This window comes from Monodelphis domestica, chromosome 7, assembly GCF_027887165.1.
Source record: "Monodelphis domestica isolate mMonDom1 chromosome 7, mMonDom1.pri, whole genome shotgun sequence".
NCBI lineage: Eukaryota > Metazoa > Chordata > Mammalia > Didelphimorphia > Didelphidae > Monodelphis > Monodelphis domestica.
The window spans coordinates 230,310,597-230,324,693 of NC_077233.1; the positions used below are offsets into that span (position 1 = coordinate 230,310,597).

At 35.2% G+C, this 14,097-nt stretch overlaps 1 protein-coding gene across 4 annotated transcripts in view; it reads right to left on the bottom strand.

Annotated features, from left to right (window-relative positions):
• The window catches only part of LOC100026548 (phospholipid-transporting ATPase ABCA3-like), a 314,104-nt gene that overhangs the window by 235,263 nt on the left and 64,744 nt on the right, over positions 1 to 14,097 (bottom strand). For all 4 annotated transcript variants that reach the window (XM_007498226.3, XM_007498223.3, XM_007498222.3 and 1 more), the window contains 2 exons: positions 12,794 to 12,910; positions 12,062 to 12,179 (listed from right to left, as the gene is read on the bottom strand). In XM_007498226.3, coding sequence (XP_007498288.2) covers positions 12,062 to 12,179; positions 12,794 to 12,910 — 235 coding nt within the window. The remainder of the gene's footprint in view (positions 1 to 12,061; positions 12,180 to 12,793; positions 12,911 to 14,097) is intronic.

The window sequence follows — 14,097 nt, forward strand, 5'->3', positions numbered from 1 at the left end:
CGGTTCTTAGAGGGAGCCTCCCTGAGATCTTTTTTCATAAAACTAAAGGTGGAGATCCTTGACAATTCAATCAAGGGTGTGCCTTGATTAAATCAAGAACACCTTGAGACCAAAAAACACAAGCCTAACCCTGGGACTAGAATCTGAGCAGCACCTGACCTGATCAAGTTCAGACTTAGATCAAAAGCTTACACCCAAGTCTGAGGACAGTATTTAAGCTATCTGCATCTAATGAGTTAATTGAATCAGCAGGGGGAGGGGCCTCTCAGAACTCTCAGCCCTTAGCCCATCTGGTAAACTAATAACAACCCAGAAAATAAGCCGGAAATAACATCAAGGAAGGATTGAAGTTTAAGAGGGTACCCCAACTTCCCAGAAAAAAGAGCCTATCTATACTTAGATAGGAAAAATAAAAGCACCTAACTCTATAAAGACTTTTTATGGAGAAAAAGAGCAAGGTTGAGACACAAAAAGGGACAGTGAAAGCAAAGGAAACATACCCAAAATCCAAAAGAAAAATATGGATTGGACACAAATTCTGGAAAAGCTAAAAAAAAAAAACCCAATTATTAGAAGTAGAGGAAAAGTGGAGAATAGAAATGAAAGTGATGCAAGAAGAAATGAGCCAATTGAAAAAGGACAACCAAAAACTGACAGATGAAAAACAGGCCTTAAAAATTAGAATTGACCATCTAGAAATCAATGATTTCATGAGAAATCAATATACAATAAAGCGGAATCAAAGGAATTAAAAAAAAACAGAGGAAAACGAAATATATTATTGAAAAAACAACAGACCTAGAAAATAGATCTAGGAGAGACAATCTGAGAATTATTGGATTACCTGAAAGCCATGATGAAGAAAAAACCTTAGATACTATATTACAAGAAATTATCAAAGATAACTGCCGAGAGATCCTTGAACAAGGAAATAAAATTGAAATTGAAAGAATTCACAGATCAACTTCAAAAAGAAATCCTCAAATTGACAACTTCCAGGAATGTAATAGCTAAACTCAAGAGCCACCAAGTCAGGGAAAAAGTACTTCAAGCAGTCAGAAAGAAAGTATTCAAATATCATAGAGCTAAAATCAGGATCACTCAGGACCTAGCAGCTTCCACATTAAAGGATTGGAAGGCATGGAATATGATATTCAGAAAGGTGAAAGATTTCAGTTTATAACCCAGAGTCACATATTCAGCAAAACTGAGCATAGTTTTTCAGGAGCAAAAATGGTCACTCAATAAGATAGAAGATTTCCAAGAATTCCTGAGGAATATTTTAAATAAAGGTCTCATTTTTATAGACTTATACTTGAGCATCACTATAAGATAATTTTTTACCTTTCTTTCCTTCCTTTCCTCCCCAATATATTCCTCTTTCTCTTTCTTTTTCATTTTCATTTTAAAATTATGAAGACATGACAGAAACACCCTCTGGCCTTCTAAATAGACTCTCAACAATTTCTAATGATGATATGCTTCAGAGGAGACATGTATCATTTCTTCATATGAGAATGTATACAATTTATTCTTATTTAGTCTTTTATCACTTTTTGCTTGTTTATCTTTCTTATATTTCTCTTGAAAATTTTTATAATTTCAAATTTTCTATGCAGATCTGGCCTTTTTTTCATTTGGAGAATTTTATTTAATTTAGAATATTTTTCCACAGTTATAAGATTCATGTTCTTTCCCTCCCCTCCCCTCAATGCCCTGCCATAGCCAACATACAATTCCACTGGGTTTTACATCTGTCATTGATCAAGCCTTATTGCCATATTATTGATATTTGCACTAGGGTGATCATTTAGAGTCTACATCTCCAATCATATCCCCATAAACCCATGTAATTAAACAGCTGTTTTGCTTCTGTGTTTCTATTCCCACAGTTCTTCCTCTGAATGTGGATAGTGTTCTTTCTCATTAGACCCTCAGGATTGCCCTGGATCACCGCATTGCTGAGAGTAGAGAAGTTCATTTACGTTCGATTGTGCCACAGTGTATCAGTCTCTGTGTACATTGTTCTCCTGGTTCTGCTCCTTTCACTCTGCATCAATTCCTGGAGGCTGTTCCAGTTCGCCTGGAATTCTTCCAGTTCATTATTCCTTTGAGCACAATAGTATTCCATCACCAACATATACCACAATTTGTTCAGCCATTCCCTAATTGAAAGGCATCCCCTCATTTTCCAATTTTTTGCCACCACAAAGAGTGCAGTTATGAATTTTTTTGTATAAGTCTTTTTCCCTATTATCTTTTGGGGTTACAAACCTAGCAGTACTATGCCTGGATCAAAGGGCAGGCAGTCTTTTAGCACTCTTTAGGCATAGTTCCAAATTGCCTTCCAGAAAGGTTGGATCAATTCATAACTCCACCAGCAATGCATTAATGTCCCAATTTTGCCACATCCCCTCCAGCATTCATTAGTTTCCATAGCTGTCATGTTAGCCAATCTGCTAGGTGTGAGGAGATACCTCAGAGTTGTTTTGACTTGGATCTCTCTGATTATAAGAGATTTAGAACACTTTTTCATGTGCTTATTAATAGTTTTGATTTCTTTATCTGAAAATTGCCTATTCATGTCCCTTGCCCATTTATCAATTGAGGAATGGCTTGTTATAAAGATTCCCCCCAATTTGTTGCTTTTCTTCTAATTTTGGTTGCATTGGTTTTGTTTGTACAAAACCTTTTAAATTTAATATAATCAAAATTATTTATTTTACATTTTGTAATTTTTTCTAACTCTTTCTTGGTCTTAAAATCTTTCCTTTCCCAAAGATCTGACAAGTATACTATTCTGTGTTCACCTAATTTACTTATGGTTTCCTTCTTTATGTTCAAGTCATTCACCCCTTCTGAGTTTATCTTGGTGTAGGGTGTGAGATGTTCATCTAAATCTAATCTCTCCCATATTGTTTTCCAATTTTCCCAGAAGTTTTTGTCAAATAGTTCTGGTCTTTAAAAAAAAAAAGGAATGCTTAGAAGTCTTCTATTTCATTAAAGATCTATTTTCTCCCTTTAGGATTATCTTCAGGTATGCTAAATAAATTAGTTTTGGTTCTGAGCCTACATCTTTTGCCTTATGAAATATGATATTCCAAATTCTCTACTTTTGATGGCTGCTAACTTGCATATGAATTCAACTTTGGATCCCTGGTTTGAAATTCTTTCTTTCCAGATTTGCAGCAATTTTTCTTTGATCAGGCAACTCTGGACCTGAGATACACTGTTTCTGGGATCTTTTATTTTAGGGTTTCTTTCAGGTGATGAACAGTGTCTTCTTTGTATTTTTACTTTGCTTTCTGGTTAAGAGATCTAGGATATTTTACTTTAAATTATATTAAAATATGATTCTAGGATCTGTTTTTCAGATCAATTGTTTTTGCTGAGTTATCTTATATATACTTTTATTTTTCCAGACTTTTGACTTTGTTTTAATATTACTTGTTTCATGGAATCATTGGCTTCTATTTAAGTCATCCTAATTTTGTGGGAGTTTGCTGCTTCAGAAACATTTTTGTTTTCACTTCTGCCAAGCTATAACTCCCATTTCATTTTCAAAATTTCCCCCTAATGCTCATTTCTTTTATTTTTTTAAATTAACTTAATTTTTAAAAATCATTATTCAGGGCTAGACATTTTCTCTGACTCCTATGACTTCTCAAACTTTCATAAAAAAAAAATTATGTGCCAAACATAAGCAACCTCAGCTGCTTCATTAAGAAACACATATGAATTGATGCTTACCAATTCCAAGCTCACTCAGAACTCATTCCCAACTGCCCACACACCCAATGACTCAATACAGCTTTACAACAAAATATCCCTACAACCTGGTCCCTCCTCCTTCTCTCCAGTACCATGGAGACACTGGATCCAGAAAGTGGAAGTCTGCTCAGGTATCTGACAACCACTGGCCACAGACCCTCAGAAAAAAAAAAGGAAAAAGAAAAAAAAGGCCTGTCAGGGGAGGCAGTCCTACAGTATCAATGCTAGAAATCGCTGAATTGTCCATACCAGGGCAAACTGTAATATGAAACAAATGCCAGTGCCAAGCCAGAGAACTAAAGAAGAAAGTGATTGGGACAAATCATAACAGGGCACTGTGTATTAGAGGGATTATGCAGAAATACACCAAGTCCAAGGGAAAGAGCATGGTATTTAGATGAGGCAAGTGGGAACACCCAGAAGTCACTTGGGACAGAGATGGAGGCTAATGAACCTGCCTGGCATGACTGAGACACTTTGAAATTCAGCCCCCAAGTAAATAACCAAAAGAGAGAAGAGGAGTTAGAAAGTTAATAGTGAGGAGTTGAGAAAGCCTAAAATTATTAATAATGAGAAAGAAGAAAACTCAAAAACTTTGAACTCAAGAAAATAAAATAAGGAAAACACTAACAGAGAAAACTATAACATCCAGATCTAGTAAACAAGTTCAGGCATCTATCAATAAATACTGTGAAACAAAGGAAAATAACCCTAAGAGAGATTGATGAGAAAAAGAACCCTAAAGAATTTAAAATGAAACAATATACTGTTCCTAAAGTGGGCTTGGGGCATTTTCGGCAAGAACCTGGTAATTGTCTTAAAAAAGGTAACACTTCCTGACTGGTTAAAAAGAGAAGTAAGAATTATGGGAGTAGAATTTATCTCCTATGCAGCTAAAATAATGTGCACAATAGAAATATTGAGTCTGTAATGACAAATCTCACAAAAGAAAAAAAAAAAACAGAGAACTGACTGGAAATGCAAATACACAAAAGTAAAGGACAACCAAGATGACAAAAAGCAAAAAATAGTAACAATAAATTGCTCACTATTCCAGCAAAACTTGGATTTTGAAGATAGGATGTGTGGAAACAACCTAAGGATCATAAATCTCATGATTTATGAAGAACATGAAAAAAAGAAAAAAATCCTTAATACAATAATGAAGAATATTATATATGTATATAATTTAATATTATAATATACAAATATATGTTATATAATAGAATGCCACGACTTTTAAACAAAGAAAATGAAAATTGAATTGAAAGAACTTAAGATTGTCTCCAGACAAAAGACCCAAAGCTACAAATTCCAAAATAAATAAAAGCTAAATTTAACAATTCAATTCAGAAACAAGTTCTACAAGTGATCAAGAGAAATACCTTTCATACAAATGAAAGAAAATTCAAATAATGCAAAACTATTCTCTCTCTCCCAGAAAATGGAATAATGTGTTCTTAAGTACAATGGAATCCATCTTAGTTTAACTACAAATGAAAAACAAAACAAAACAAAAACCTGCCATTAAATAATAAAGAAGCATTTGATCCATTTAAACAAAGAAAACCATAACTAAAAAGATTATTTGCCTCTCCAATATTCCAAACAATAGAAATGTAGGAGTGACTAAATGCATTTTGGTGCAATGGTAAGGACAGCAATAGCCTGACAACAGAAAGATGAGGAAGGAACTTTTTAAAAAATGTATATACTTATACACAGAAAAGAAGTGTTGGTGGAAGTTTAGTAGAGATAATAGTGGAGAAGTATGCCTGGGACATTATGGACAGAACCTAATAACACTTTGCCTATAGGTGAAACAGTTTTTGTTGTTGTTAAGATTACATGAACTACTGGGGAATGAAGCAGGAAAATAGGAAGATGTGAGTGTCGGGATCAAATCAAGGACCAGCAATGAGGGGAAGGTGACTCCTGTCTGAAAGAGAAGAATCTAGAGGGGAGATAATAAGGATTGAAAAAAGGGGGAAAGGAAGAAAATCATATTTTGGTGGCAAAAGGGGGCACCACTGATGAAAGTTACTATGGGTGAAGATGTGTTTTGTAAAGAGAGATGGGGACCTTGTGCTGGGATTGGCCTATGGAAGCTGGTATTTGAAAAGTGTTCATTCTACCAGAGGATGGGAGGAGTTGGAACTCCTGGAGGCCACTGGCAGCTGGAGAAGAAGAATAGCACTGACTCAAGAGAAAACATTGAGACAAATGGGGATAGAAAGATAGCCAAGGGAGAGTACAGAACAGTGATGAGCTTCAAATTAAGTATGTGACAGGAGAGGCTATAATAGGACATGGGACAGTGTCCTCTCTGAATCCTGCAATAATTGGCCTTGTTCTGGGAGTAAGGCATGATAGAAAAGGGAAATGTGCAGGGCATGCTTTAAAAGGTAGTGACAGAAACCACCTATGGAGGAAGGTCTAGAATTCTACTTTGAAAGCCTCACTTGAATAATAAATGCAGAAAAAAGAGAGAGACCAGATAATTATAGGGGTCATGAATTAGAGAACAGGGAACTCTAGATTAGAGAGAGACTATATAATGAAGAGAGGAAGATAAATCCTTTTGAGAAAAGGGTGCAAGAAATAAAATTTTTAAATGTAATGAACGGGACTAGTTGAAAAGGCAGGAAGGAAGGGGGAATCACTAATTGAAAGGAAAAAAGGAGGGAAGAATTATATAACCTGATAAAAGCAAAAGATATGAAAAAACCTGAAGGGAAAGGGGGAATAAGTTAAAGGAGTGGATCAGGGATGAGGTGAAAAGAGTTAGTGGGTACAGGGCAACCTAAAAAAGATTTAAGTAAAGTAACTGGAGTAAGTAAACATAATACTGTTTATAAGAGAAGGGAAAAATTATAACTTGAAAAAAGCATTTTTAGAGACAAATGATTGAAAATATAAACTTGCATAACCTTAAATATGAATGGATTAAATAATCCAATAAAATAAATACAGTGGCAGATTGCATATGAACACAAAACTCTCCAATCTAGTGCTTACAAGAAGCACATTTAACATACTTAAAATAAAACTGAGGAGATGGGGGAAATTTTATATAATTTAGCATCAAGTGAATCCAAAAAAGTGCTTCTACTTCAGGGGCACTGAGGAACTAGGGTTTTTGGAGTTACCTGTCAGGTGAAGTTTGGGCAACAAGTTCCAGGTCCTCAGCAAATAGAGGGAGGTGTGGATCTTCCCAGAATAAAGAAGGAGAGACTGCAGCTTTGATTGAGGAAATTGTAAAGATCTGAGTGGGAGTAAGAGGTGGCCCTCTAATGGGAAAAAGGGGATGACTATGATGGTATTAGAAATAGAAAATATCAATAAAAACTAGTTTTTAAAAGATAAAGATTTTGCTTCATCTCTTCCAGGAATTCTAGTTTAATTTGTGCCCAATCTGTTTTTTCTTTGAGCATTTGCTTATAGATATTTTGGAGTCATTCCCTTATGCTGGGTTTGTCTCTTGAGCAACCTTGTCACCACAATAACTTTTTATGACAGATTTCATTTTGTATTATTCATTCTTCCAATCTATTTTTCAGGGTAGCCTCTGTGGAGTCCTAGAGATGTCTGGGCTGAAATGAATGTTGTTTTATTTTAGGCTCTTATAGACAGCTGAGACTGAGGATATATAAGGTTTCAGTGTTCACAAGTGGTTTGATTCAGGGTAAAGTCTGATCATAGAAATAACTTGGTTTGAGGTCTGAAAGTTCCTAATTCGAGCCTGAGTTTGAACACCAACAGTCTGTTGCTAGGCTCAGAAACTATCAGCAAACCCAAAGATTCTGCTGGTTCAGAATGAAAAAGCTACAGGTTTGCCTTGTACCTGGTTATTTCTCTGCAGACTTCAGAATGTGCTAGAAGCTAGAACGGAGTCCCTACTTCATTCTCAAAGTCTGAGTCACAGTGCTGCTGCTTGTTTCTGCATTTCCTCCTTGTTAGAACCTATGACCATATTCATTCCTGGATACAAGTCTCTTCCTCAGCCTTCCCTGGATACTATGACCTGACAAAGCTGTCAGGTGGCACCTGTTCCTGAACCCTTCATAGGGATACCATTAGGTCTGAGGTCTTATGCTGCTCTTTGACATAGTCTCTGTGCACTAGAATGCTTTGTTTCACCTATTCCTGGTCAGACCCCATCCCCATTGTTTTCCTGGTCAGAACCCATCCCTATTGTTTATAGACCCATCTCTGCCTTCCTATGCTAAGCTATACTAGACAAATAACTTCCTGTGATTTCTTCTTCTTAGATTTCCCAATTCGGAATGAATCCGGTGCATTTTCTAGATCTGTTCAGGGCACTTTTGGAGAGGAGGTTCTTCTTGCTGTTCCATGCTAGTTTTGATGAGGATTACCAGGGATTAACAGTTTAAAACTGGCAGATCACAGGAGAGCTAAGCATATTGCACTGCTAGCCAGATTACCTTAATCACAACTGTATTCTACATATATGCATATGATGTTAAAATGAAATGCCCATTCTAGTCCTACAAGTCTTCTGGGAGTCTTTTCTACTTCCCACATGATTATAATAGAGCTGAGAGGCTTCCATGAGTTACTTGAGAATTTCATGATTTTAATGGTTTACAGGCTTCTATATGATCTATGTAATAGGCTCCTGTTTTGGGGGCAGCTGGGTGGCTCAGTGGATTGAGAGCCAGGCCTAGAGACATGGGAGGTCCTAGGTTCAAATCTGACCTCAGACACATCCCAGCTGTGTGATCCTGGGCAAGTCACTTGACACCCATTGCCTAGCCCTTACCACTCTTCTGCCTTGGAGCCAATACACAGTATTGACTCCAAGACGGAAGGTAAGGGTTTAAAAAAAATAGGCTCCTGTTTTATGTTTTAAATATTCGTCACTGAATACATAAGAATCCTTTGTGATTTATGTGTTTCTTTGTAATGAAGGAAATATATAGCTCTCACTTAACCCAATATCCACTATGCTGTATAGTAAGTATCATCCTAAAGAAAGGGACTCTGTTAAACCTCCTTTGGGGTAGATCCTAGACATAAAACAAATCTAAGCTCTGTTTAAGAGAATTTCCTAAGAATGGCCAGACTGGCTGTAAATGAGTCAGAGTTGATTTTAAAAAATTTCCCAGTATGGAACCCCATCCATGTGACTTGGAACTTAAGGCCCTTTTGGGAAGCAAGTGCCCTCCTTTGGCTGTGGGTCTTTACAAGTATAGTAAACTTATATGTTGGTTATTAATGAGTTATATACTGATAACCTAGCAGAAGTATATCTCTGCTTATACCTTCTTGTAGTTTAGTATCTAAAATTATAAATTAGCCCTTGCTAATTACCATCTATAATTTTTCAGAGTTGGCCATTCTTATTCAGGGGAAATACCACAAAATGGGTTATGTATAAGATTATATATGACATTCATTTTATAATAATTCACAAGCATGATAAGGTTTATCACTTGGTAGATTTTTACATTTGTGCAAATTTCACAAATTTCCTTTATACAGCTTTGATCATTCTAAGAAGAATGTGAGCGACTTGAGTGCATTCATCATATAATCACTGCTACAATCTGTTCTGGTTCCATTTAAACATTCAAAAAGAACCTAGTCTAGAACACTATACATTACATCACTAATGATGGGGCCCTCTTCTTTTGGACACTTTCAAAGTTTGGCTAGTCCCCATTTCCCTTTACTTCCTGAGATGATAGGCTATAACATGCTTTTTCTTTTGAGCCAAGCACAGTATATGTAGATTCAACTACTGAAGGAAAATATATTCATTCATAATATCAAATGCTACCTTTTTAAAAAAAAATTCTCTTCACTAGTGTGACTAGCCTGCCAATTGGAGTCATGCTATCAGATTCAAATGGTATTTTAAGAATTCCAGTCTAAATATACCCAACTACCCAATTTTTTTTTCATTAAAAAATCAATCTTTCTCCCTGTCACCCTAATTTTTACTATTCAAGAAAACTGAATGGAAAAAGAAAACTCCAAAATAAATTCCTACATTGACCTGATCTAAAAAATATCTGTCCCATTCTGTACCTTGAATCTACCACTTTTCTGGTAAGTGAGTCTTTGGGGATCATGGTTGGTGATTGTGTTTGAATAAACTCAAGTCTTTCAAAATTATTTATCTTTACAATGTTGATGTTATTGTATAAATCAATCTCCTGGTTCTGCTCAAATTATTCTGCTTCAGTTCATACAAAGTTTCTCAGCTTTTTCTGAAACCCTTCCCTTTGCCATTTTTAGAGCACAATTCCATTGCATTTACAGACTATAATTTGTTCAGTCATTTCTCAGTTCTTAGTCACCCCTTTAGTTTCCAGTTCCTTACTATTACAAAAATAGCTACTATAAATATTTTTGCTAAAACTTAAAGTATTACTTTATTGTTGTTCATTCCCCATCCTTCCCCTCTCTCATGGAAATTAGGTTGGACTTAAAAGCAACTATTAATAATAATTTGAAGCATTTTTATTATTATTCATGGTGTTTATGATAACAACAACAACAATAACTACTAAGCAAAACTTACTTTGCAGACAAAAGAATTTTTTAAAATATTGGCCAAGAGGCTACTGGATTTAGATAATTCCTTTTTGCTACATTGTGAAAGAAACGCTGTCATATGATTATCCTCCAACTAATAAAATGTATTATTCCATGAAGTATAAAATTCCTGGTTCTAATACAACTGCCTTGTATCATATGCATACATTAAATGAGATCATTTTTCTGATGACTTAGTAGGGAGGAAGAATAAGAAGAATAAGGGAAAATTCTGTTATAAAAGTCATGTTCTAAAGAATATATACTTTATCTTACAGGCTGTAGAGGAAAAAATGCCCTATAATTAAGCCAATGAACTCTCTAAATAGAGATAACCCTATAAATGGGTGATATTCTATTGAACATAATTTGTCTAAAATGGCTTTTATAAACAATAGCCTCTCTGCTTAGAATTTTTTCCTTGTTCTTTTACAAAATATGTACTCTGATAATTACCCAAACCATAAAGAAGCTGCTTTTCTTTTAAAAGGTAGCTAAATTTTTTCCTGTTCTAAGATAACTTCTCTTATGCTCACACTGATAATTAGTTAATTCTACAATCTCTTAGCACTCATATTCCACATATTTTGCATTTTATATATACTTGCTCTCAAATTGCTTGCTATATATATCTGAATTCCTAATTAGAGGAAAAGCATGGAACCATATAGGCAAGCAAAATTTTAAATAACAATGTATACAATAAATAAATGTCAGTCTTTGCATGATGCCTTTTCATAGGCCACTAGCTCCATCTGATCTCCTTTGAAGCCAGGCTCATTTCTTCCAGGAAGTCTTGCATGATTGAAACAACCTGACCATGTTCAATCTTCCACTGAAGGTCTCCCCATAAATCCAGGCAGTTTGGGTACCAAATTAACTGTCATTTAGGGAACAAAGGATAGAGCACTGGGCTTGGAATCAGGAAGACTCATCTTCTTGAGTTCAAATCTGGCCTCAGACATTTATAACTGTTGTGACCCAGGTTAATTGACCCAGTCAATTAACCCTATTTATCTCAGTATCATCTATAAACTGAGTGGGAGAAGGAAATGGCAAAACCACTCCAGATCTTTTCCAAGAAAACTCCAAATGGGGTCACAAAGAGTTGGACAAGACTGAAAAACAACTCAACAACAAAAATTGTCATTTCTTGATGTATGTTAAAGATTTTACATTTACTGCTCTATGTTCACATTGATATTCTATTTCACCCAATAAGAACACAAACTTTGAAGGAGAGGAAGGTGACATATCTTTTTTATATTCCCCCATATTACCTAATGAAGCACTCTGCATTCAGCAGGAATTCAGTTAATTGATTATCTTTTTATATATAGTCAGAATGACTATATTAAGCCACCCAAGGAATGATGCATAAAAGCATTTTATAAACAATAATCACAAGTTATTTCTGAAATAAAAATCACGTTATTAATTAAAATAACTTTAATCAAGAAGTAGTTAGTACATTTAACATTAAGAGTAAGAACTTGGCTCTGGAATGCTTGCCTAAACATCTCATATTCCCATGAATGAAAGATGTAGTACCTTAAGTTATAATGCTCCCGGAGACGGATCACTAAGATGTGTTACTACTATGTTTTTACAAAAACCAATTTAACAAACATTTATTAACTGCCCTCTGTATACAGGATAATGGGATTACAAAGACAAAAATGAAATAATCCCTGAGGATTTGACATAGAAATGTTCTTGTACTCACATTTGTTGAAGAATGTGCTGATCATGAAGCTGAAGTTGACACAAGCAAGGGCAAAACATATCAGAAAAACAAATATCAAAAATTTATCACTGAAGCGGATTACTGGCAGATGTGTAATCTATCACAAAACATCCAATAAATTAATTCAGTTATATTAAAAGTTAAAGGAAAAAAGAAAAAATATGAAAGAAATAGATAATGTCCTTAAACGTTGCAATACTACAACCTAAACTATCCACTGACTGAAGCTCAAATAAAGGGAATGGAAACTATACTTCTCACCCCTAGGGAAAGGACAAGAGGTCTTCCTGATCTCTGTTAATATAAAAAATATTTCCCAAGAGACTAAGTATATGCTTTCAATCAGTCTCAGAACATCATTCATCCAATAATCTCAGTACAATCTATTTATATCATCAGGACATTCTCCCCAAAGTTCCTTTATTATATTCTCTCATTATCTCCTTCAATTGCAAACCCCGCTTGAGGTGGGGGTAGGAAAAGTGGAATTGCTGTATGTATTTTAGGAGTCCTCATCTCCTGATATCCTCCAGAAGTAAATGCTTAGCTATACCATCATTATATTGACAATGCAACAAATGTTTTATGTAATATCTTGGGCTTGATTGATGTTCTATTTGATGGTATAATATCTCTTCAATAATAAAATGTCCTCCCTCTACACTCCTTTTAAACTTTAACCATATTAAAACACACATCCCAAACACTTGCCTTGTAAAAGAAGATCAAAATCTGCAAAAATATGACGAGAAGACAACGAATGAAGAATGTGAAAAAATAGGTACTCCAGAGCAAAAATTTACTAAGACCCATCATGAGAAGGTATTCCTGTTAGGAATCAGAAAAAAAGCAAGTAATACATAATCAAGCATTTTAATCTGATAGCATAATAAATGATTAAATAAAACTTTGAAGATTTTCTTTCTTTAGCGCTTACATTTTATCCTCAGGAAGGATGTAAAAAATGTGACTATAGAGCAATAGAGTAGTGATGGCAAACCTTTTAGAGACAGTGTGCCAGACCCACCCCTCCCCTCCAGACCAAGTGCCAGAGACCATATGCTGTGCCCCCCCCCACATGCTGGGCATGCCCTATTCCCCATTACCCCACCCAGAGAAGGGAGAAACTGCTCCCATTGGGTTGCTGGTCAGAAGGGGGGGTAATGTGAAAAAATGTCATCAGGCACAGTAAAGAAGGGGAGGGAGGCAGCTCTACCCAAGTCTATCTGCCTTTCTAGTAATGAACTTTGAGGGTGAGGGGTGGGGAGGGAGGGTGGTCGAGAGCCCACAGAGAGAGCTCTGCACATCATCTTTGCCACCCATGCAATAGGTTAGCCATCCCTGCTATAGAGTCTAATTTTACTTCCAATTGCTACTCTTAAGAAAATACTAAAACTGAGCCATCACTGGAAAAGGATAACAAGTCTCATAATGAGATTAAAGCCATAAATATTCTTTTGATATTATTCATAATGAAAATATGTAGTGTTTCATCTTATAACAAACATTATCTAGTATAGGACAAAAGTTAGAATAAAAAAATGCTACTTGCTTTTAGATCGGTCATGAGAAAGCAATATGCTATATTATATTCTTCCTTATGTTATGGTGTTCTGAATATGTCCATATATACATGTATTATAATTCTATTATATATTAGATATATTTATATATTATAATAGATAACATTTATCTATTATATAGGGTCTTTGATTATAAAAGTTATTATTTAGGTTATAAAACATCATGTTTTTTGGTTCTTTGCATACTGTCTTTTAAGGCTGATAAGGAAAGGCATATCTATTTAACCAAAATTTAACAAATAAAAATCAAGTTTGCACTGCATTATGGGGCTGCTTTGCCATCCATAGAGGAAAAAGTTGGGATAAATGGGTAATTCTCTGACAAGATAAATAGTATTTATCTTTGGATCAGTGCTTCAACTGATCTATATAATATGTTTTCATAAATTATCTGGGTAATGAAGCCCACAGTAAAATCTCATAGCTTTCAAG